The sequence below is a fragment of the Gymnodraco acuticeps genome, unplaced genomic scaffold, assembly GCF_902827175.1.
Source record: "Gymnodraco acuticeps unplaced genomic scaffold, fGymAcu1.1, whole genome shotgun sequence".
Classification (NCBI taxonomy): domain Eukaryota; kingdom Metazoa; phylum Chordata; class Actinopteri; order Perciformes; family Bathydraconidae; genus Gymnodraco; species Gymnodraco acuticeps.
In genome coordinates, this window is record NW_022990550.1 from 1 (window position 1) to 25668 (window position 25668).

At 44.2% G+C, this 25668-nt stretch overlaps 1 protein-coding gene across 1 annotated transcript in view; it reads right to left on the reverse strand.

Moving 5' to 3' along the window:
- Positions 1-13: 13 nt before the first annotated feature.
- nup98 (nucleoporin 98 and 96 precursor) overlaps positions 14-25668 on the reverse strand; it is a 31316-nt gene continuing 5661 nt past the window's right edge. Inside the window, exons 4-20 of the mRNA XM_034227396.1 lie at positions 24500-24694; positions 21930-22114; positions 20523-20630; positions 17494-17680; positions 16880-17103; positions 16090-16230; positions 12681-12816; positions 12498-12590; positions 12202-12342; positions 7464-7597; positions 6984-7288; positions 6707-6887; positions 2738-2834; positions 2535-2648; positions 1087-1225; positions 818-995; positions 14-697 (exon numbers count right to left, since the gene is read on the reverse strand). Of these exons, the coding sequence (XP_034083287.1) occupies positions 506-697; positions 818-995; positions 1087-1225; positions 2535-2648; positions 2738-2834; positions 6707-6887; positions 6984-7288; positions 7464-7597; positions 12202-12342; positions 12498-12590; positions 12681-12816; positions 16090-16230; positions 16880-17103; positions 17494-17680; positions 20523-20630; positions 21930-22114; positions 24500-24694 (2750 nt within the window). The 3' untranslated portion in view covers positions 14-505. The remainder of the gene's footprint in view (positions 698-817; positions 996-1086; positions 1226-2534; positions 2649-2737; positions 2835-6706; positions 6888-6983; positions 7289-7463; positions 7598-12201; positions 12343-12497; positions 12591-12680; positions 12817-16089; positions 16231-16879; positions 17104-17493; positions 17681-20522; positions 20631-21929; positions 22115-24499; positions 24695-25668) is intronic.

Genomic DNA, 25668 nt, shown 5'->3' on the forward strand with positions numbered 1-25668 from the left:
AGTGAAAGGCTCCTTTAAAACTGCTGTGTGAAGAGGTTTTTCAAAATAAAAGCACGGCAGATTACGAGTGAAAGGCTCCTTTAAAGCTGCAGTGTGAAGATGTTTTTCAAAATAAAAGCACGGCAGATTACGAGTGAAAGGCTCCTTAAAGCTGCAGTGTGAAGATGTTTTTCAAAATAAAAGCACGGCAGATTACGAGTGAAAGGCTCCTTAAAGCTGCAGTGTGAAGATGTTTTTCAAAATAAAAGCACGGCAGATTACGAGTGAAAGGCTCCTTTAAAGCTGCAGTGTGAAGATGTTTTTCAAAATAAAAGCACGGCAGATTACGAGTGAAAGGCTCCTTAAAGCTGCAGTGTGAAGATGTTTTTCAAAATAAAAGGATTTGTCAACTTTTATGTAGTTAATCTATCTATATACGTAGATGTGGTCATTTTGTTATACTTGATGAATATTTTCTTAAAATGCAAAAAAATAAATAAGAAATGCTCCTTTAAAGCTTGATGGGTCAGTGATGATGAGGATGATGATGGTGAGTGATGAAGGCAGGCTGCTCTACCTGCTGCTGGGCGGGGGGGAGCAGCTTCTGCAGACGCGAGGCAGGAAGTGACATCGTCTTCAGCTTCTTGGGGTCAGATTTGAGCGGCACTTCCTCCTCTTCGTCAGAGTCCTGCAGGCCGTACTTTGAGAAGTGGGCGACCTGAGGGAGATTTAAGGATTTAAATTAGTAATGATAAACACAAGGCTTTAAAAAGGTCTGTAGCTCTGTACGTATGGCAATGAAAGCCTTCTCTCTCTGGTATGACTGAGGGTCTCTGACCTCGAACACCCAGGAGCCGGTCTCCGTCCTGTACTCCAGGAAGCGGGCCCCCTGCCTGCGCGAGGCCTTCTCCAGCCGGCCCTCGTAGTTCATCTCCGCCAGACGCTCCGGGCTGCGGATCTGAGCGCACGACGTCTTATCGTTGGGCCAGACGCCGTCCAGAGTCACCTCCGCCTTCCTGAGGGGAAACAGAGAACACATACAGGGTCAGAGGGAGACAGGTGGTGACAAGAAGTGGATGAACAGTTCAGATAGATCCCGCCTCTCACCTGTTAAGCCCCTCCCCCTCCGCGGGCTTGTTCTTGTCGTCGGGGTAAACGATGACCTCTTTGCGTCTGAAGTGCACGATGTCGTCCAGGTTCAGCCCCGAAGCGTTCACCTCTCCGGGGAAGAAGATGGAGCCGTAGCCTGAGGGCGAGCAAGGAGTTTTTAATATCCTCTTTAAAATGATATTAAAGTTTGACATCAGGTCGGAGATGTGGTTGTTCTTGTCTGGTAATCAGGGTTCCTGCCGGTTTCACCAACTCAAATGTAAGACTTCTTAAGACCACTTTGAATAGAAATTAAGACCTTTTTCACAGCAAGAAAGTATGACGGAAAACTGCTTTGAAAGAAGAAATACGTCCCATAATTACTTTCAAAGTAAATGTGTTCATGCTCAACATAAGAACGATGACTGAACATAACAGCACAGAACTGTGTGTGTGTGTGTGTGTGTGTGTGTGTGTGTGTGTGTGTGTGTGTGTGTGTGTGTGTGTGTGTGTGTGTGTGTGTGTGTGTGTGTGACAAGAGCTATATGCAGAGCTCTGCTGCCTCGGCTACAATCTTTCACCGTTGCTGTTGTATGATTGGGTTTCTGACTGCCGCTAGTTGAAGCTTGGTTGCTAGGTTACTAACTGGGTGTTCTCCGATAAGGGGCCGGGGGAAACAAAGTTAGTGATTACTGGTTCCATGTTGATTTATTTCAATACAGATTGTTGGGGAGCTGAACGGCTCTCACCGTGCAGGTTACATTGCAGCCCGGACATTTCCCCCAAAACACATTCAGACGCCATCGCACAGAAGCGCCTTTCAAACCCCATCACTTTGAAGACCTTCTAAATCATATGTAAGACTTTTTAAGACCTTCAATTCTGATTATCATATGTAAGACTTTTTAAGACCCCGCAGGAACCCTGGGTAATGTTGTATTGTTTTGTAAACGTGCTCTTCAATGTATCATAGGTCCAATTTATAGTCACTTTGTATATTAAACGTTTTTAGCTTGCATTGTCAAAATGATCCTGTCTGTTAGGTTTGATAGCACCATCGGGAATGCTTGGAATTTTGCTGTGTCGTGACAATAAAGGAATCTCATCTAATAATGACAACAAGTACATTTTAAGGGCGGCAACCAAAACATCTATAACGAGGAAGTGGATGAGCCAAGAGCTTCCGACGGAGGGAGCGTGGATGGACGTGATTCATGAGATCTATGTAATGGAAAGTTGACGTATGCACCGAGACCACAGAGAGAAGAGGTGGAAGGGCTGGTGGGATTTAGTTGAACTTAAAATAGGAGGATTGCTGAATGACTGTTAAAGAGATAAAGATGATGTGATATCTTTTGTGTTTTCAATGCAGAGGTCTGTTTGTTTTTCTGCGAGTGTTGCTCCTATGTTTGTTAACCTGTGAAGAAATGAAAATGAAGAGATAATCACAGGTGGACGACGTTTACCTTTCCTTCCCACGGTGAAGTTCTCCACCAAGCAGTCTCTGTTTCCATCCACCATCTCAGCCAGGTCCTCCATGGAGGGGATGGTGTAGTAACCAACGCGGTTCAGAACGATGCCTGTTCAAGGATGCTTGATTTTAATACAGAGCTGGTTCTGCTCTCCATGTTGCTGTGAAAGACACCTCAGTGCCGTACAAGACACTGACCTGCAGGGTGAGGAGGCTGCTGCTCCAGCTGCTCTTCCTCTTGTTCCTCCTGCAGAGACTCCTCACACAGAGACGCTGAGATGTCATCGCTGCTCACCTGGAAACATGGAGAGAATCAGACGAGATGTGAGTAAAAAACAGACATTTAAGTTCAAAGAAAAGACAAAATGAGTAAAAGTGAGTAAAAACCAGAGTAAAATTCTGACAAAGTGTGAGTTCAAACCAGACGAAATGTAATTAAAAAAACCAGACGAAATGTAATTTAAAAAACCAGACGAAATGTAATTTAAAAAACCAGACGAAATGTAATTTAATAAACCAGACGAAATGTAATTTAATAAACCAGACGAAATGTAATTTAATAAACCAGACGAAATGTAATTTAAAAAACCAGACGAAATGTAATTTAAAAAACCAGACGAAATGTAATTTAAAAAACCAGACGAAATGCGAGTAAAAGTAAAAATCTGGCAAAAACAAGGAAAAAATTAACAAAATGTAAAAATAAAAAGAGAATACCAGGGTTCATACTTTTTCACCAATGACTTCTCAATGACTTTCAATGACTTCTCCATGACTTCTCAATGACTTTCAATGACTTCTCAATGACTTCTCCATGACTTTCAATGACTTCTCAATGACTTTCAATGACTTCTCAATGACTTCTCAATGACTTCTCAATGACTTCTCAATGACTTTCAATGACTTCTCAATGACTTCTCCATGACTTCTCCATGACTTTCAATGACTTTCAATGACTTTCAATGACTTTCAATGACTTCTCCATGACTTCTCCATGACTTCTCCATGACTTCTCCATGACTTCTCCATGACTTCTCAATGACTTCTCAATGACTTCTCCATGACTTCTCAATGACTTCTCAATGACTCTCAATGACTTCTCCATGACTTCTCCATGACTTCTCCATGACTTCTCAATGACTCAATGACTTCTCAATGACTTCTCCATGACTTCTCCATGACTTCTCAATGACTTCTCAATGACTTCTCAATGACTTCTCAATGACTCTCAATGACTTCTCCATGACTTCTCCAGGACCTTTACTTAATTTTCCATGACCAAAAAAATAACCACTGAAAATGGTTTATTTGAATAAGGTCTGAAACATGTTCGATCTGAAAGAAAGAAATAGGCTTACTCGCTTCTACGCGCTGAAGCAACTCAAATCTCTCACCAGCGAAACACCTCGTCAGTTAAAAGCCCCTTCACGTTTCATTACGATACAGTATTTATTATCATTATAGTATTACTATTTCGGGGATTAGCTAAAATATAAAATTATATTATTACATTTCCAAAACTTTGGGAAATATATTGTTTCCATGACTTTTCCAGGGCCTGGAATTAGCATTTTGAATTTCCATGAGTTTTCCAGGTTTTTAATGACCGTAAGAAAACCTGGAATACAGAAGACATATTTGGGACGAAATATAATAAAACATCTGAAAAAGACTCAATGACTCAATGACTTCTCAATGACTTCTCCATGACTTCTCCATGACTTCTCCATGACTTCTCCATGACTTCTCATGACTTCTCCATGACTTCTCCATGACTTCTCCATGACTTCTCCATGACTTCTCCATGACTTTCAATGACTTTCAATGACTTCTCAATGACTTCTCAATGACTTCTCAATGACTTCTCAATGACTTTCAATGACTTCTCAATGACTTCTCAATGACTTCTCAATGACTTCTCAATGACTTTCAATGACTTTCAATGACTTTCAATGACTTCTCAATGACTTCTCAATGACTTCTCAATGACTTTCAATGACTTCTCAATGACTTCTCAATGACTTCTCCATGACTTCTCAATGACTTCTCAATGACTTCTCCATGACTTCTCCATGACTTCTCAATGACTTCTCAATGACTTCTCAATGACCTTTCAATGACTTCTCCATGACTTCTCCATGACTTCTCCATGACTTCTCCATGACTTCTCCATGACTTCTCAATGACTTCTCCAGGACCTTTACTTAATTTTCCATGACCAAAAAAATAACCACTGAAAATGGTTTATTTGAATAAGGTCTGAAACATGTTCGATCTGAAAGAAAGAAATAGGCTTACTCGCTTCTACGCGCTGAAGCAACTCAAATCTCTCACCAGCGAAACACCTCGTCAGTTAAAAGCCCCTTCACGTTTCATTACGATACAGTATTTATTATCATTATAGTATTACTATTTCGGGGATTAGCTAAAATATAAAATTATATTATTACATTTCCAAAACTTTGGGAAATATATTGTTTCCATGACTTTTCCAGGGCCTGGAATTAGCATTTTGAATTTCCATGAGTTTTCCAGGTTTTTAATGACCGTAAGAAAACCTGGAATACAGAAGACATATTTGGGACGAAATATAATAAAACATCTGAAAAAGACTCAATGACTCAATGACTTCTCAATGACTTCTCAATGACTTCTCAATGACTTTCAATGACTTCTCAATGACTTCTCAATGACTTCTCAATGACTTCTCAATGACTTTCAATGACTTTTCAATGACTTTCAATGACTTTTCAATGACTTTCAATGACTTTCAATGACTTTCAATGACTTTCAATGACTTCTCAATGACTTTCAATGACTTCTCAATGACTTCTCAATGACTTCTCAATGACTTTTCAATGACTTTCAATGACTTTTCAATGACTTTCAATGACTTTTCAATGACTTTCAATGACTTTTCAATGACTTTTCAATGACTTCTCCATGACTTCTCCATGACTTCTCCATGACTTCTCAATGACTTCTCAATGACTTCTCCATGACTTCTCCATGACTTCTCCATGACTTCTCCATGACTTCTCCATGACTTCTCCATGACTTCTCCATGACTTCTCCATGACTTTCAATGACTTTCAATGACTTCTCAATGACTTCTCAATGACTTCTCCATGACTTCTCCATGACTTCTCCATGACTTCTCCATGACTTCTCCATGACTTCTCAATGACTTCTCAATGACTTCTCCATGACTTCTCCATGACTTCTCCATGACTTCTCCATGACTTCTCCATGACTTCTCCATGACTTCTCCCATGACTTCTCCATGACTTTCTCCATGACTTCTCCATGACTTCTCCATGACTTTCAATGACTTCTCCAGACTTCTCAATGACTTCTCAATGACTTCTCCATGACTTCTCCATGACTTCATCCATGACTTCTCCATGACTTCTCCATGACCTTCGCATGGATTCTCCCCATAGACTTCTCCATGACTCTCCAGGACTTCTCCATGACTTCTCCATGACTTCTCCATGACTTCTCCATGACTTCTTCAATGACTTCTCCATGACTTCTCAATGACTTCTCCATGACTTCTCCATGACTTCTCCATGACTTCTCCAATGACTTCTCATGACTTTCTCCATGACTTCTCCAGACTCTCATGACTTCTCAATGACTTCTCAATGACTCTCCAGGACCTTTACTTAATTTTCCATGACCAAAAAAATAACCACTGAAAATGGTTTATTTGAATAAGGTCTGAAACATGTTCGATCTGAAAGAAAGAAATAGGCTTACTCGCTTCTACGCGCTGAAGCAACTCAAATCTCTCACCAGCGAAACACCTCGTCTGTTAAAAGCCCCTTTCACGTTTCATTACGATACAGTATTTATTATCATTATAGTATACTATTTCGGGGGATTAGCTAAAATATAAAATTATATTATTACATTTCCAAAACTTTGGGAAATATATTGTTTCCATGACTTTTCCAGGGCCTGGAATTAGCATTTTGAATTTCCATGAGTTTTCCAGGTTTTTAATGACCGTAAGAAAACCTGGAATACAGAAGACATATTTGGGACGAAATATAATAAAACATCTGAAAAAGTTTAAGTAAAAATCAGACAAAGTTTAAATTATGAATCCAACTAAATCTTAGTTTTCAAAATGATCAATAAATCAGACATAACGCGTCTCACCTCCAGGCCGTTGCGCGCGGCTTTGTGCATGTTGAGCTCGCTGATGGTGTCCTGCAGCACCGCGGGGGGGCTGAAAGCGACCGGCTTAGAGATCGGGTTCACGTAGAACTGAGACACTTCTGGATCCTCTTCTGTTCGACTGCTGAGACCCGCCATCTCCTCCTCGTCCTCCACATGACTGCTGACAGAACGAGAGTCAAAACCAGGTTAAAACAACACTTCTGAGCCCAAGTTAAACCCAGCTTTAAAGGGTGCTCCTGATGGATTGTGTGTGTACCTGTGCCCGTTGTGAGGGTACTCGGGGGGCGAGGCCAGGTCGTCGATCTCCTTGCTCAGAGGGCTGCTGTACTGACTGCTGTTCAGGTTCTTCAGGACCAGCTTCTTGATGCTCTTCCTGGGAACGAACGCCCCGTTTGTGAGCGACGGCTCGTCGTCGTCCAGCCCGTCGAACAGCTGAGACTTTGAAGCCCCCGAAGAACCCAAAGCTTTGGGCCGGACGCGTGTCGCCGGACGGGGGGTGAGCTTGTAGTGAGTGGGCGTGGTCAGAGCCTTCTGGGCCGTGGGATTGGTCGGTTTCAGACGCTGGAAAGACACACAGGAGGTGGAGTTAGATACACGAAGGGTTTGGGGATCAGGAAATCTGCTTTTTGTTTTAAAATAGTAAAGAAAAATAAGTTAAAGTTTGATATTAATCTGACTAAATGTGATGCAAATCAGATTTCTGTCCGTCTCTGTTTGTGGTTCATGTGAGTCTCACCTCCTCCTTCTTCTTGGGGTCCGACAGCGGGTTTCTGAACAGAGGAGAATCTCCGTACGGAGAATACGCCAGAACACTGAGCTGCTGCTGCAGCAATGCATGCTGGGCCGCCGCGCCGCTGGGGTCCGTCAGCGCTGAGGAGGAAACACAAAGAACAGTTTTATACCACAGAAAATAAGGCTGTTAAACCGGAACTCTGTGAAGTGCCTCGATAAGCATTCGTCTGTTCGTGTCTTAATGTACATTTAATTTCATATCATATTCCATTCACATGCATATAGACTTCTTGCACTATCCTTATGATACACGTCGCCTTGTTGGAGGAGCTCGGGTCAGAAGAATTTCATTGCCATTTCTACTCTGCAGCTCATGCACAATAAAACCTTTGAATCTTGAGAAGCAGAGTGAGATGTTCCTGTCGGCAGAGGTGGTAAAAGTACACACCCTTTACTCGAGTAGAAGTACACATACTCGTGTTTAAAAATACGTACCGACTAAACTTCTTTACTCAAGTCAAAGTAAAGAGGCTTTGAAATGTGTACGCCACCAAACACACATTCAAACTAAAGGAACCAGCCTGTTTGGAAAATGTGAGAAGTAGAAAGTACAAGTATTTGAGTTCAACATGTAAGAAGTAGAAAGTTCAGGTATTTGAGTTCAACATGTAAGAAGTAGAAAGTACAGGTATTTGAGTTCAAAGTGTAAGAAGTAGAAAGTACAGGTATTTGAGTTCAACGTGTAAGAAGTAGAAAGTACAGGTATTTGTGTTCAACATGTAAGAAGTAGAAAGTACAGGTATTTGAGTTCAACATGTAAGAAGTAGAAAGTACAGGTATTTGTGTTCAACATGTAAGAAGTAGAAAGTACAGGTATTTGAGTTCAAAGTGTAAGAAGTAGAAAGTACAGGTATTTGAGTTCAACATGTAAGAAGTAGAAAGTACAGGTATTTGAGTTCAACATGTAAGAAGTAGAAAGTACAGGTATTTGGGTTCAACATGGAAGAAGTAGAAAGTACAGGTATTTGAGTTCAACATGTGAGAAGTAGAAAGTACAGGTATTTGAGTTCAAAGTGTAAGAAGTAGAAAGTACAGGTATTTGAGTTCAACGTGTAAGAAGTAGAAAGTACAGGTATTTGAGTTCAACGTGTAAGAAGTAGAAAGTACAGGTATTTGAGTTCAACATGTAAGAAGTAGAAAGTACAGGTATTTGTGTTCAACATGTAAGAAGTAGAAAGTCCAGGTATTTGAGTTCAACATGTAAGAAGTAGAAAGTACAGTTATTTGTGTTCAACATGTAAGAAGTAGAAAGTACAGGTATTTGAGTTCAAAGTGTAAGAAGTAGAAAGTACAGGTATTTGAGTTCAACGTGTAAGAAGTAGAAAGTACAGGTATTTGAGTTCAAAATGTAAGAAGTAGAAAGTACAAGTATTTGAGTTCAAAATGTAAGAAGTAGAAAGTACAGGTATTTGAGTTCAAAATGTAAGAAGTAGAAAGTACAAGTATTTTAGTTCAAAATGTAAGAAGTAGAAAGTACAGGTATTTGAGTTCAAAGTGTAAGAAGTAGAAAGTACAGGTATTTGAGTTCAACGTGTAAGAAGTAGAAAGTACAAGTATTTGAGTTCAAAATGTAAGAAGTAGAAAGTACAGGTATTTGAGTTCAACATGTAAGAAGTAGAAAGTACAGGTATTTGAGTTCAAAATGTAAGAAGTAGAAAGTACAAGTATTTTAGTTCAAAATGTAAGAAGTAGAAAGTACAGGTATTTGAGTTCAAAGTGTAAGAAGTAGAAAGTACAGGTATTTGAGTTCAACGTGTAAGAAGTAGAAAGTACAAGTATTTGAGTTCAAAATGTAAGAAGTAGAAAGTACAGGTATTTGAGTTCAACATGTAAGAAGTAGAAAGTACAGGTATTTGAGTTCAAAATGTAAGAAGTAGAAAGTACAAGTATTTGAGTTCAAAATGTAAGAAGTAGAAAGTACAGGTATTTGAGTTCAACATGTAAGAAGTAGAAAGTACAGGTATTTGAGTTCAAAATGTAAGAAGTAGAAAGTACAGGTATTTGAGTTCAACATGTAAGAAGTAGAAAGTACAGGTATTTGTGTTCAACATGTAAGAAGTAGAAAGTACAGGTATTTGGGTTCAACATGTAAGAAGTAGAAAGTACAAGTATTTGGGTTTAAAATGTAAGAAGTAGAAAGTACAGGTATTTGGGTTTAAAATGTAAGAAGTAGAAAGTACAAGTATTTGGGTTTAAAATGTAAGAAGTAGAAAGTACAAGTATTTGGGTTTAAAATGTAAGAAGTAGAAAGTACAAGTATTTGGGTTTAAAATGTAAGAAGTAGAAAGTACAGGTATTTGGGTTCAACATGTAAGAAGTAGAAAGTACAGGTATTTGAGTTCAACATGTAAGAAGTAGAAAGTACAGGTATTTGAGTTCAACATGTAAGAAGTAGAAAGTACAGGTATTTGGGTTCAACATGTAAGAAGTAGAAAGTACAGGTATTTGGGTTCAACATGTAAGAAGTAGAAAGTACAGGTATTTGGGTTCAACATGTAAGAAGTAGAAAGTACAGGTATTTGGGTTCAACATGTAAGAAGTAGAAAGTACAGGTATTTGAGTTCAACATGTAAGAAGTAGAAAGTACAGGTATTTGAGTTCAACATGTAAGAAGTAGAAAGTACAGGTATTTGAGTTCAACATGTAAGAAGTAGAAAGTACAGGTATTTGAGTTCAACATGTTAGAAGTAGAAAGTACAGGTATTTGAGTTCAACATGTTAAGAAGTAGAAAGTACAGGTATTTGAGTTCAACATGTGAGAAGTAGAAAGTACAGGTATTTGAGTTCAACATGTAAGAAGTAGAAAGTACAGGTATTTGAGTTCAAAATGTAAGAAGTAGAAAGTACAGGTATTTGAGTTCAACATGTGAGAAGTAGAAAGTACAGGTATTTGAGTTCAACATGTAAGAAGTAGAAAGTACAGGTATTTGAGTTCAACATGTAAGAAGTAGAAAGTACAGGTATTTGAGTTCAACATGTAAGAAGTAGAAAGTACAGGTATTTGAGTTCAACATGTAAGAAGTAGAAAGTACAGGTATTTGAGTTCAACATGTAAGAAGTAGAAAGTACAGGTATTTGAGTTCAACATGTCAGAAGTAGAAAGTACAGGTATTTGTGTTCAACATGTAAGAAGTAGAAAGTACAGGTATTTGTGTTCAACATGTAAGAAGTAGAAAGTACAGGTATTTGAGTTCAACATGTAAGAAGTAGAAAGTACAGGTATTTGTGTTCAACATGTAAGAAGTAGAAAGTACAGGTATTTGTGTTCAACATGTGAGAAGTAGAAAGTACAGGTATTTGAGTTTCACATGTAAGAAGTAGAAAGTACAGGTATTTGTGTTCAACATGTAAGAAGTAGAAAGTACAGGTATTTGTGTTCAACATGTAAGAAGTAGAAAGTACAGGTATTTGTGTTCAACATGTAAGAAGTAGAAAGTACAGGTATTTGAGTTCAACATGTAAGAAGTAGAAAGTACAGGTATTTGAGTTCAACATGTAAGAAGTAGAAAGTACAGGTATTTGAGTTCAACGTGTAAGAAGTAGAAAGTACAGGTATTTGAGTTCAACATGTAAGAAGTAGAAAGTACAGGTATTTGTGTTCAACATGTAAGAAGTAGAAAGTACAGGTATTTGTGTTTCAACATGTAAGAAGTAGAAAGTACAGGTATTTGTGTTCAACATGTAAGAAGTAGAAAGTACAGGTATTTGTGTTCAACATGTAAGAAGTAGAAAGTACAGGTATTTGTGTTCAACATGTAAGAAGTAGAAAGTACAGGTATTTGTGTTCAACATGTAAGAAGTAGAAAGTACAGGTATTTGTGTTCAACATGAGAGAAGTAGAAAGTACAGGTATTTGGGTTCAACATGTAAGAAGTAGAAAGTACAGGTATTTGTGTTCAACATGGAAGAAGTAGAAAGTACAGGTATTTGAGTTCAACATGTAAGAAGTAGAAAGTACAGGTATTTGTGTTCAACATGTAAGAAGTAGAAAGTACAGGTATTTGTGTTCAACATGAGAGAAGTAGAAAGTACAGGTATTTGGGTTCAACATGTAAGAAGTAGAAAGTACAGGTATTTGTGTTCAACATGTAAGAAGTAGAAAGTACAGGTATTTGAGTTCAACATGTAAGAAGTAGAAAGTACAGGTATTTGAGTTCAACATGTGAGAAGTAGAAATTACAGGTATTTGGGTTCAACATGTAAGAAGTAGAAAGTACAGGTATTTGTGTTCAATATGTGAGAAGTAGAAAGTACAGGTATTTGTGTTCAACATGTAAGAAGTAGAAAGTACAGGTATTTGTGTTCAACATGTAAGAAGTAGAAAGTACAGGTATTTGGGTTCAACATGTAAGAAGTAGAAAGTACAGGTATTTGTGTTCAATATGTGAGAAGTAGAAAGTACAGGTATTTGAGTTCAACATGTAAGAAGTAGAAAGTACAGGTATTTGTGTTCAATATGTGAGAAGTAGAAAGTACAGGTATTTGGGTTCAACATGTAAGAAGTAGAAAGTACAGGTATTTGAGTTCAAAGTGTAAGAAGTCAAGTGGTCAGAAAAATAAGTATTGGAGTAAAGTACTGATACCAGAAACATGTACTTGAGTACAGTAACAAAGTATTTGTTCTCCACTTCTTCCCCCCTCTGCCTGTCGGGCTGAATTTCACTTTGATCTGAACCACTCACCGACGGCCTGCTGTGGCGCTCCGAAGCCCATCGAAGTCGCTCCGGTGTTGAACGCCGACGCTCCGAACGCTCCCATCGTTCCCAGAGTGGTGCCCAGTTTACCCTGAGTGTTCCCGAACAGAGAGGTCTGTCCTGGCACTGCTGCACACACACACACACACACACACACACACACACACACACACACACACACACTTTATTAGTATATGAGTGAGGAGCTTTATCTCAGTCCTAAAACCTGACAACATGTGAGTATGAATCTGCCTGGGCTCATGGCTGTGTATTATGGGATGTACCTGCTCCGAAGCTGGTTCCCAGAGCAGCTCCCAGTCCTCCGGTGGCCGGTTTGTTCCCAAACAGACCCCCAGCAGCCGGGTTGGCACCGAACCCTGCAGAAACACAAACATCAGAGATGAGTTAATAATGCCACTCTGATAATGGTATTCCCCCCGCTGCCCCCCCGTCTCCAGTAGACTGACCGAAGGTGGAGGTGTTGGTTCCCGCCCCCAGTGTGAGAGCTGGTTTGTTTCCGAACAGCCCGGTGCCAGTGCCGAAGGACGGAGCGCTGGTGGTGGTGGTCCCGAACCCTGCCGTCTTATTACCAAATAAACTCTGCTGTAACACACACACACACACACACACACACACACACACACACAGTGACGTTAACACACAGTGACGTTAACACAGTGACGTTAACGCACAGTGACGTTAACGCACAGTGACGTTAACGCACAGTGACGTTAACGCACAGTGACGTTAACGCACAGTGACGTTAACACAGTGACGTTAACACAGTGACGTTAACACACAGTGACGTTAACACAGTGACGTTAACGTTAACACAGTGACGTTAACACAGTGACGTTAACACAGTGACGTTAACACACAGTGACGTTAACACAGTGACGTTAACACAGTGACGTTAACACAGTGACGTTAACACAGTGACGTTAACACAGTGACGTTAACACACAGTGACGTTAACACACAGTGACGTTAACACAGTGACGTTAACACAGTGACGTTAACGCACAGTGACGTTAACGCACAGTGACGTTAACGCACAGTGACGTTAACACAGTGACGTTAACGCACAGTGACGTTAACGCACAGTGACGTTAACACAGTGACGTTAACGCACAGTGACGTTAACGCACAGTGACATTAACACAGTGACGTTAACGCACAGTGACGTTAACACAGTGACGTTAACGCACAGTGACGTTAACGCACAGTGACGTTAACGCACAGTGACGTTAACACACAGTGACGTTAACACACAGTGACGTTAACACACAGTGACGTTAACACAGTGACGTTAACACAGTGACGTTAACACAGTGACGTTAACACAGTGACGTTAACACAGTGACGTTAACACACAGTGACGTTAACACACAGTGACGTTAACACACAGTGACGTTAACACAGTGACGTTAACACAGTGACGTTAACACAGTGACGTTAACACACAGTGACGTTAACACACAGTGACGTTAACACACAGTGACGTTAACACACAGTGACGTTAACACAGTGACGTTAACACAGTGACGTTAACACAGTGACGTTAACACAGTGACGTTAACACAGTGACGTTAACACACAGTGACGTTAACACACAGTGACGTTAACACAGTGACGTTAACACACAGTGACGTTAACACAGTGACGTTAACACAGTGACGTTAACACAGTGACGTTAACACAGTGACGTTAACACAGTGACGTTAACACACAGTGACGTTAACACACAGTGACGTTAACACACAGTGACGTTAACACAGTGACGTTAACACACAGTGACGTTAACACAGTGACGTTAACACAGTGACGTTAACACAGTGACGTTAACACAGTGACGTTAACACAGTGACGTTAACACAGTGACGTTAACACAGTGACGTTAACACAGTGACGTTAACACAGTGACGTTAACACACAGTGACGTTAACACACAGTGACGTTAACACACAGTGACGTTAACACACAGTGACGTTAACACACAGTGACATTAACACACAGTGACGTTAACACACAGTGACGTTAAACACAGTGACGTTAACACACAGTGACGTTAACACAGTGACGTTAACACAGTGACGTTAACACAGTGACGTTAACACAGTGACGTTAACGCACAGTGACGTTAACACAGTGACGTTAACGCACAGTGACGTTAACACAGTGACGTTAACACACAGTGACGTTAACACACAGTGACGTTAACACAGTGACGTTAACACACAGTGACGTTAACACAGTGACGTTAACACACAGTGACGTTAACACAGTGACGTTAACACACAGTGACGTTAACACAGTGACGTTAACACAGTGACGTTAACACAGTGACGTTAACACAGTGACGTTAACACAGTGACGTTAACACAGTGACGTTAACGCACAGTGACGTTAACGCACAGTGACGTTAACGCACAGTGACGTTAACGCACAGTGACGTTAACGCACAGTGACGTTAACGCACAGTGACGTTAACGCACAGTGACGTTAACACAGTGACGTTAACACACAGTGACGTTAACACACAGTGACGTTAACACAGTGACGTTAACACACAGTGACGTTAACACACAGTGACGTTAACACACAGTGACGTTAACACACAGTGACGTTAACACACAGTGACGTTAACACACAGTGACGTTAACACACAGTGACGTTAACACACAGTGACGTTAACACACAGTGACGTTAACACACAGTGACGTTAACACAGTGACGTTAACACACAGTGACGTTAACACACAGTGACGTTAACACACAGTGACGTTAACACACAGTGACGTTAACACAGTGACGTTAACACACAGTGACGTTAACACACAGTGACGTTAACACACAGTGACGTTAACACACAGTGACGTTAACACAGTGACGTTAACACAGTGACGTTAACACAGTGACGTTAACGCACAGTGACGTTAACACACAGTGACGTTAACACAGTGACGTTAACACACAGTGACGTTAACACACAGTGACGTTAACACAGTGACGTTAACACACAGTGACGTTAACACACAGTGACGTTAACACACAGTGACGTTAACACAGTGACGTTAACACACAGTGACGTTAACACACAGTGACGTTAACACACAGTGACGTTAACACAGTGACGTTACACAGTGACGTTAACACACAGTGACGTTAACACACAGTGACGTTAACACACAGTGACGTTAACACACAGTGACGTTAACACACAGTGACGTTAACACACAGTGACGTTAACACAGTGACGTTAACACAGTGACGTTAACACAGTGACGTTAACACACAGTGACGTTAACACAGTGACGTTAACACAGTGACGTTAACACAGTGACGTTAACACACAGTGACGTTAACACAGTGACGTTAACACACAGTGACGTTAACACACAGTGACGTTAACACAGTGACGTTAACACACAGTGACGTTAACACACAGTGACGTTAACACAGTGACGTTAACACAGTGACGTTAACACAGTGACGTTAACACACAGTGACGTTAACACACAGTGACGTTAATGGGGTTAATGGGTTAGTAATGTATTGTTTCGGTGTGTTGGTGTTTCAATCATCAGTAGTGTGTGTGTGTGTGTGTGTGTGTGAGAATGTGTGTGTGTGAGAATGTGTGTGTGTGAGAATGTGTGTGTGAGAATGTGTGTGTGAGAATGTGTGTGTGTGAGAATGTGTGTGTGAGAATGTGTGTGTGAGAATGTGTGTGTGAGAATGTGTGTGTGAGAATGTGTGTGTGAGAATGTGTGTGTGTTGAGAATGTGTGTGTGTGAGAATGTGTGTGTGTGAGAATGTGTGTGTGAGAATGTGTGTGTGAGAATGTGTGTGTGTGTGTGTGTGAGAATGTGTGTGTACCTGTGTGCCGACGTTCCCGAACCCGGTGTTGGTTTGTCCGAAGAGTCCGGTGGCCGTCCCGAAGCCGGTGGCCGCGGCGCTGGGCTGAGCGGCGCCGAACAAGCCGGTGGGCTGAGGAGCCGCCGTGTTCCCAAAGAGACCCTGAGACCAGAGGGGAGGTCAGAACCAGAGGGGGGGTCAGAACCAGAGGCGAGGTCAGAACCAGAGGGGGGGTCAGAACCAGAGGGGGGGTCAGAAACCAGAGGGGAGGTCAGAACCAGAGGGGGGGTCAGAACCAGAGGGGGGTCAGAACCAGAGGGGGGGTCAGAACCAGAGGGGGGGTCAGAACCAGAGGGGGGGTCAGAACCAGAACCAGAGGGGGGGGGTCAGAACCAGAGGGGGGGTCAGAACCAGAGGGGGGGTCAGAACCAGAACCAGAGGGGGGGGTCAGAACCAGAGGGGGGTCAGAACCAGAGGGGGGGTCAGAACCAGAACCAGAGGGGGGGTCAGAACCAGAACCAGAGGGGGGGTCAGAACCAGAGGGGGGGTCAGAACCAGAGGGGGGGGTCAGAACCAGAGGGGAGGTCAGAACCAGAGGGGAGGTCAGAACCAGAGGCGAGGTCAGAACCAGAGGGGGGGTCAGAACCAGAGGCGAGGTCAGAACCAGAGGGGGGGTCAGAACCAGAGGCGAGGTTATATCCCTCAGCTTGCGTATCACTTTGGGATCTGACTAAGTACTGGAAGGCTAAGGAAGCACATGGCTTCACTTCACATGGTTTAATAATTGAGATGTTAGCAGGTAAACACTCACGATGCTGCTGGTGTTGGCCTGGCCCATGGTGTTGGTGTTTCCGAAGGAGAATCCGGAGCTCTGGGTGGTGGTGGTCGCTCCGAAGGGTTTGAAGAGGCTACTGGCCGCTGCCGCCTGCTGCGCCTGCTGCTGCTGCTGCTGCTGCTGCTGTTGCTGCTGCTGCTGAGCCGCCTGCTGCTGCCCGAACAGACCGCCGGCCGTCGCTCCGAACCCCCCGGCAGCCGCTGCAGAGAGCACACAGCGGCACATGTTGAATCACACAGCGTTTCATAGCTTTCCAAAGATATCCTTACTGTGTTTGTTCTCCGAATATTCAGCTAAATATTTCACGTGACATGATGACACGATTCTGAGCCTCTAAAGTTTGCCGCCAAGTTTTTAGACAACGTTATTTTAAGAGGGGGCTTAAGGCTCAATATTTGGGGGCAAAGTACCCCTTGCCCTTCCTTTGGACCATCTTTGTTTGTCTATAACAAAGCTTTTTCACGGATGTTCGGAGTAACTCGTAAAGGTTTACAGCGGTCTGTGTGTGAGTGTGTTTTTATAATGTGTGTGATATGATGTTTCGACACGTGTAAATATACGGATAACCCCGTCCCTGTTCCCTCTCTTACGTGTGGCCCCGAAGGTGCTCTTGTTCTGTCCGAAGGAGAAGTTTGTGTTGGCGGCGGCGGCTCCGAACAGCCCGGTGGCGGCGCTGGGCGTGGCGGCGGCCGGTGTCCCGAACAAACCGCCCGTCGGCGCTGCCATCGGGTTGCTGGGTCCCTTCCTGCCCGCCGAGTAGTCCTCGAAACGCAGCTCCTGCAGGAGAGGAAACACAGATACCAGATTCATCACTAACCTTTCCCACACCTGCAGAGAGAAAGCATTAAAGCTGAACGTCTTCGTACTACAGTCGCGACTCTTCGCTCTACAGTCGCGACTCTTCGCTCTAGTCGCGACTCTGCTCTACTGTCGCGACTCTTCGCTCTACTGTCGCGACTCTTCGCTCTACAGTCGCGACTCTTCGCTCTACAGTCGCGACTCTTCGCTCTAGTCGCGACTCTTCGCTCTAGTCGCGACTCTTCGCTCTAGTCGCGACTCTTCGCTCTACAGTCGCGACTCTTCGCTCTAGTCGCGACTCTTCGCCTCTAGTCGCGACTCTTCGCTCTAGTCGCGACTCTTCGCTCTAGTCGCGACTCTTCGCTCTACAGTCGCGACTCTTCGCTCTAGTCGCGACTCTTCGCTCTAGTCGCGACTCTTCGCTCTACAGTCGCGACTCTTCGCTCTAGTCGCGACTCTTCGCTCTAGTCGCGACTCTTCGCTCTAGTCGCGACTCTTCGCTCTACAGTCGCGACTCTTCGCTCTAGTCGCGACTCTTCGCTCTAGTCGCGACTCTTCGCTCTAGTCGCGACTCTTCGCTCTAGTCGCGACTCTTTCGCTCTAGTCGCGACTCTTCGCTCTAGTCGCGACTCTTCGCTCTAGTCGCGACTCTTCGCTCTAGTCGCGACTCTTTCGCTCTAGTCGCGACTCTTCGCTCTAGTCCGCGACTCTTCGCTCTAGTCGCGACTCTTCGCTCTAGTCGCGACTCTTCGCTCTAGTCGCGACTCTTCGCTCTAGTCGCGACTCTTCGCTCGAGTAATCGCGACTCTTCGCTCTAGTCGCGACTCTTCGCTCTAGTCGCGACTCTTCTTTCGCTCTAGTCGCGACTCTTCGCTCTAGTCGCGACACTGCGCTCTAGTCGCGACACTGCGCTCTAGTCGCGACTCTTCGCTCTAGTCGCGACTCTTCGCTCTAGTCGCGACTCTTCGCTCTAGTCGCGACTCTTCGCTCTACAGTCGCGACTCTTCGCTCTACAGTCGCGACTCTTCGCTCTACAGTCGCGACTCTTCGCTCTACAGTCGCGACTCTTCGCTCTAGTCGCGACACTGCGCTCTAGTCGCGACACTGCGCTCTAGTCGCGACTCTTCGCTCTAGTCGCGACTCTTCGCTCTACAGTCGCGACACTGCGCTCTAGTCGCGACTCTTCGCTCTAGTCGCGACTCTTCGCTCTAGTCGCGACTCTTCGCTCTAGTCGCGACTCTTCGCTCTAGTCGCGACTCTTCGCTCTAGTCGCGACTCTTCGCTCTAGTCGCGACTCTTCGCTCTAGTCGCGACTCTTCGCTCTAGTCGCGACTCTTCGCTCTAGTCGCGACTCTTCGCTCTAGTCGCGACTCTTCGCTCTAGTCGCGACTCTTCGCTCTAGTCGCGACTCTTCGCTCTACTGTCGCGACACTGCGCTCTACTGTCGCGACTCTTCGCTCTACAGTCGCGACTCTTCGCTCTACAGTCGCGACTCTTCGCTCTACAGTCGCGACTCTTCGCTCTACAGTCGCGACTCTTCGCTCTACAGTCGCGACTCTTCGCTCTACAGTCGCGACTCTTCGCTCTACAGTCGCGACTCTTCGCTCTACAGTCGCGACTCCGCTCTACTGTCGCGACCCCGCTCTACTGTCGCGACTCTTCGCTCTACAGTCGCGACTCTTCGCTCTACTGTCGCGACTCTTCGCTCTACTGTCGCGACTCTTCGCTCTACAGTCGCGACTCCGCTCTACAGTCGCGACCCCGCTCTACAGTCGCGACCCCGCTCTACTGTCGCGACCTCTTCGCTCTACTGTCGCGACCCTCGCTCTACTGTCGCGACTCTTCGCTCTACTGTCGCGACTCTTCGCTCTACTGTCGCGACCCCGCTCTACTGTCGCGACCCCGCTCTACTGTCGCGACCCCGCTCTACTGTCGCGACCCCGCTCTACTGTCGCGACCCCCGCTCTACTGTCGCGACCCCGCTCTACTGTCGCGACCTCCGCTCTTACTGTCGCGACTCTCGCTCTACTGTCGCGGACTCGCTCTACTGTCGCGACCCTCGCTCTACTGTCGCGACCCCGCTCTACTGTCGCGACCCCGCTCTACTGTCGCGACCCCGCTCTACTGTCGCGACCCCGCTCTACTGTCGCGACCCCGCTCTACTGTCGCGACTCCGCTCTACTGTCACGTCGCGACTCCGCTCTACTGTCACGACTCAACTCTTCGTACTACTGTCACGACTCCGCTCTACTGTCGCGACTCACGCTCTACTGTCGCGACGCCGGACTCCGCTCTACTGTCGCGACTCCGCTCTACTGTCGCGACGCGACTCCGCTCTACTGTCGCGACTCGACTCCGCTCTACTGTCGCGACTCGACTCCGCTCTACTGTCGCGACTCGACTCCGCTCTACTGTCACGACTCGACTCCGCTCTACTGTCACGACTCAACTCTTCGTACTACTGTCACGACCCCGCTCTACTGTCACGACCCCGCTCTACTGTCGCGACTCCGCTCTACTGTCGCGACCCCGCTCTACTGTCGCGACCCCGCTCTACTGTCGCGACTCCGCTCTACTGTCGCGACTCCGCTCTACTGTCGCGACTCCGCTCTACTGTCGCGACTCCGCTCTACTGTCACGACTCAACTCTTCGTACTACTGTCACGACTCCTCTCTACTGTCACGACTCAACTCTTCGTACTACTGTCACGACCCTGCTCTACTGTCACGACTCAACTCTTCGTACCTACTTTATTTACTGTGCATTGCCCTGTTTGTATTTGATGTTTCTGCTGTGTTTACTTGTTGTTATTGTTGTTACCTCCAGGGATTTGTTCTCGTACTCCTTCATGGCCGTGATGCACTGGTGCTTGGTGTTGATGCTCGTCGTCACGCCGGCCTTCACCATCGTGTCAGTTCCTGTCGGAGGCTGGAGGGAAAACAATTTTAAAATGTGCAAATATTTTGGATATTAAAAAAAGATTGAGTGAATATTTTCCACACATTTGCCGGAATTATTTTTAAACATAATTTCATATTGTTCTCAACCCATTTGATCACATCTGAAGAACATTTTGCAGATATGTTTCCGATAGCTTCTGTGTTCCTGGCAGTCACAACAGGGGGCAGTGATGCCGTTATGTCAGGGCACAATATGTTAGGGCATCCTGATACACGTTAACACTCAGAGGGCCTCACGTTGAACTTGACGGTGGTTTTTTTACATTATTATATTTAGGATCTTTTGCACAATTTCCCAGATATATATTTTTGATCATTTCTGTGTTCTTGGGGGCATCCTGAAATCAAGTTTTATTTATATAGCACATTTATAAACGATCTTTGGTGGAGCCAAAGTGCTGAACATATAATAAAAATAGCCTACAGTAGAGACACTTTACAGCAAATACAGCACAGATTGTTCAGAATATCAGTATGAGAAAAACGACACCCTCTGTCCTCAGACCCTCTGTCCTCAGACCCTCTGTCCTCAGACCCTCTGTCCTCAGACCCTCTGTCCTCAGACCCTCACTTCGTTCAAGGAAACACTTCCAGAGAAAACCCACAGTTGAAAGGGAACATGGGAGAAAGCTCAGGGAGAGCAGCAGAGGAGGGATCCCTCTCCCAGGACGGACAGACGTGCAATAGATGCCGTGTGTAAATTGAAAAGATAATACATTTGACAGCATATAGACCGAATGTTAGGAAATGCATGTGTCTGTAATAAGAAGATGAATCCACGAGGATGTGAGCTACAATCCTGAGGAAGCCATCAGGAAAACAGCATGACGAGACCCAAGGCAGGACCGCAGAGACAGGTTCAGCCACGACCCGAAGTGCACGACTCAGAACTCAGGATAGAGGATCCAGGACTACAGCAAGAGGATCGGCCTCGACTCCGGATCCCGGCGTAGATATAATAAATACATTATTTTGTATATATTGATTGTTGTGCTTTTATTTATGTCTAAATGTTTGCACATGTATAAATGTGTCTTTGATTGTATATATCTTTTTTTATATATCTTTGTTATTGTATTCGGGATTGTGGGAAACAGTATCTCTGTCTGAACACAAACTGGAAGATTGACAATAAAGTTGACTTTTGACGTCGAACTTGACGGTGGTTTCTTTACACAATTATATTTAGGATCTTTTGCACATGTTCCCCTCTGTGGGAAAAATGAAGGTACTCTGATAAACGTTATCAACACTCAGAGGGACTCACGTTGAACTTGACGGTGGTTCCCGGCTGCTGCTGCTGCTGAGCGGCGGTGAAGCCCGCCCCCCCGAACAGAGAGGACACGGCGCTCCCTCCGAAGGGATTGGAGGCGGCGGCGGCTGTGGACCCGAACAGCCCTCCACTGGCGGCGCTGGTCCCGAAGCCTGGAGGACACGATGGGAGGGAGACTTCTTCAGAGCGTTCAGTAGTTTCATAAGATAAACAAATCACAACGACAGCTGGCTGAGCAGAGAGAAACGACTGCAGCGATGGATCATCGTTAGTACAAACCTGACAGAGATCAAGCATGGGAACGCTTGCCTTGTGAGTTAGGACACATTAGTCTGCTTTATAACAACAACAACAAACAACCTCTGAACACAAGAACAGCTTCTTCCCGGCCGCTACTTCAATACTGTAAAACCTGCACTCAAATATTTCTAGTATTTTCTACACTTCAAACATTTTCCATCTTTAAAATTCTGTGTTGTTTTTCTAAGTGTGTGCCCCTCCCCTGACCTCTATTTTATACTTTGATAGAGAGGTGAAGCCCCCCCCCTTCCGGGGAGCTCCATGGGACCTTACTTCAGAGAAAGTATGTATTGAAGTCAATGCAGAGAGAAAGATTATCTCTCGATCCCGTTTGAATTGTGCCACGAATTACACATATGATGTTCGTCAATTTACAAGATCATTTTGCAAGTCAAAAAAATTAAAATGTGTCGTAAAACTGTGAAGTAACACTTTGTTTGTGTGAAACGCTGAATGAACTACATCTCCCGTCTCGCCCCCACACACCCAGACGGCCGTCACGTTGAAACATTTCACTTCTTTCTTTCAGAACGAGGCGGAAAGCATTAAAAGAGGTGTAAATCACTCCAAGTCTGGGCACGTTGAGAGCTGCACACACACAAGGGGAGTCAGTCGGTTCCTAAGAGCCAGCATGCGGGACCGGGACTCTGGGATTTGTAGTCTTTCTAGTTGCGTATTTTTCAGTCTTTTATTTCAACAGTTTTACAACAAACTGACTTTTTTGATGTGGAAATTATTTTTAAAGATTGACAAACATCATGTGTGTAATTCATGGGACAATTCAAACGGGATCGAGAGATAATCTTTCTCTCTGCATTGTAGGGCTGTACCCGAATATTCGACTATTCGAATATTCGTTCGTTGGCCAACTATTCGGGTTTTAATTTCATTATTCGGATATTCGTTTTTTTCTTCCTAAATGCTATCAATAAAGGCCAATTGCCATATTCTTATACTATATTTATACTTTTGAATTGCACTGTTAAAATGCGGAAATATATACAATCTCAGCCTGTGCTCCTGACATCGCGTTCACAGTCACGACGCAAACGGCACGCTTCACCTCGCTTCACACACCTGAACACAAAGTGCCGAAGACTTCAGCTGCGTGGGACCATTTTAAATTGGACGACGGTAAGAAGAAGGCAGTGTGCCAAATATGCGACGAGAAACTGGCCGGTGGCACAACAACTCTGAAAAGTCACCGGATGCTGTTATTACTAGCCTAGCTTAGCTTAGCTGTTGTCAAGTTGCCATGATGAAGCTGCTTTATCCGCCGTTTAAACCGTAACGTTACTCATGATAACATCGTGCTCTTACTTGGCTTGGAAAATCGTTGCAAGCAAGCGAATTGTTTTTTTATATTAGTTTTTCAATTGTATCCGAATAGTGAAAACAATAGGAGCAATGTGGAACATCTGGGGCTAAGGCAATTATTGGCATTCAGTTCGTTCATTTATTTAAATACTGTTGACTGCATCGGTAACCAGTGTTACCGGTTAGGCCGACTGTTACGGCTGTTATTAAAAGTATTGTTGTTATAACAGAAATATGTGTTTTGTATCTTCAGGTTGTAAAACGTTATAGACGGAGTCTGGAACCGGATGTGGTCCAGGGCGCTGCGCTGCGGCTGGGTTACATGCAGAGGACACATTTAGTTTTAATGTATGCGAGTACTGAGACAATAAACAAATATAAATCGTAATAGTATGCTCTTTCTGCGCTTCTGCTTAACAGCGTGTTGTCAGGTGTCTCGGAGCGTGTTATGAAAAAAATTTAAAAATATTTTTTTTATTGAAAAAAACAAACAATCTCTCCGCACCGAATATCCGGAGCCCGAAAAATGGTATTCGGGACAGCCCTACCGCATTGACTTCAATACATTAATTTTCCGAAATAAGGTCCCATGGAGGTCCACCGGAAGGGGAGGGACTTCGCCTCTCTATGCCGGCGATGTCCCCTAATGCGCCGTTCAGAACAAACTCCTAAATAACAGTCAGTATTATTTGTATTGTTTACATTTGATATCATATTTTTAAGTATTCGTATTTTAAAGTTGAGCACACTGGTCCTGTAACAAAACAATTTTCCCTACAGGGATCAATTAAGGTCCATCTTACCTTACTCACCGTAACCCTAACAGTTCCCTATTTCATACGGTCACTTTAAGTCTATATTCTCTCCACTCTATCTACACTTCACTTCTGCTGAAAATGTCCCGAACTCCTTAGACCCAATAAAAGGTGCGTTGAGGGTGTTCTCACTTCCGAACGAGGTGGGTTTGCTGGCCCCGAAGGCATTGCTCGGCTGAGAGAAGAGTCCCCCGGTGGTTCCCGTGGCGGTGTTTCCGAACAGGCTCGTGGCGGTGCCGCCGGCGGCCGCTGCTCCGAACCCGAAACCTGTGGCAGCGGAGGAGGCTGGAGGCTGGCTGAAGGTGCTAGCTCCAAAAAGACCACCTGCTTGGGGGGGAGAGACACATCAGGGAAGAGCTGTTATTTAGACATCTGGAAGGAGAAGCTGCTATTCAGACGTCTGGAAGAGCTAGCTGCTATAGAGAGCCACCGTGACGCGTCCTAAAACCCGGAAGTAAACTCCTTCCGGTTCCCTCGACAAAAGCAATGAGATTTCTCCGTAGGATTTAGGAAAATAGCTGGAAATAAGGTCTGTGGTTGAGACACATTCAAGAGATGGATCACGTTTGGTTCAGCCGGATCATCTCCACATGTCTACTTTTATCATTTTCTAATCGTAAATCTAATGTCCTGAAGCTAAATGCTAACGTGATGCTATAAAGGAACTACAGCCGAGTCCAGCAGCACGACTTCAACGTCACGCCGACTTCAGACCCAGATTCAAACACACAGGTTCTAAACCACATGTGTCAAACTCGAGGCCCGGGGGCCAAATCAGGCCCGTGGTGGATTTAATTTCGGCCCGCAGGATAATTTCTAATCACTATTAGATCTGGCCCGCCGGTATATTGCACGCACACCTTCCCTCCATCCTGAGGGTCTCCTCCGCTCAGAGCCTGAGCCCAAACATTGATGACCTGCACCCAAGATGAGATGCCAAGTATCTGAGCTAGCATCACAGAGCAGCACACTGAGTTCAATGGATGCTTCCTTCTGCACTTTCTCTCTCAGGACAACAGGGCATGTTTGTTTGTTCTTTGAGGGGAATAGTTTTGTTGAAGCTGTTGTTGGCCTGTGGGGAAAATGTACTCATAAGAACTGACTCTGGAAAAGCTGCAGATAGAGCCATAAGAAATGAATGCAGCTGATTATTTAATGTTTAATGTTGTTTTTATAGGCAATCATTGAAGCTTCGTTAGTTCCAGGTTTAATATGTGCAATAAGTTCATTTCAATAAGTTCTGCAATAAACATTGAACCAGTCCGGCCCTCCACTAGTACACATTTTTTTATTTTGGCCCA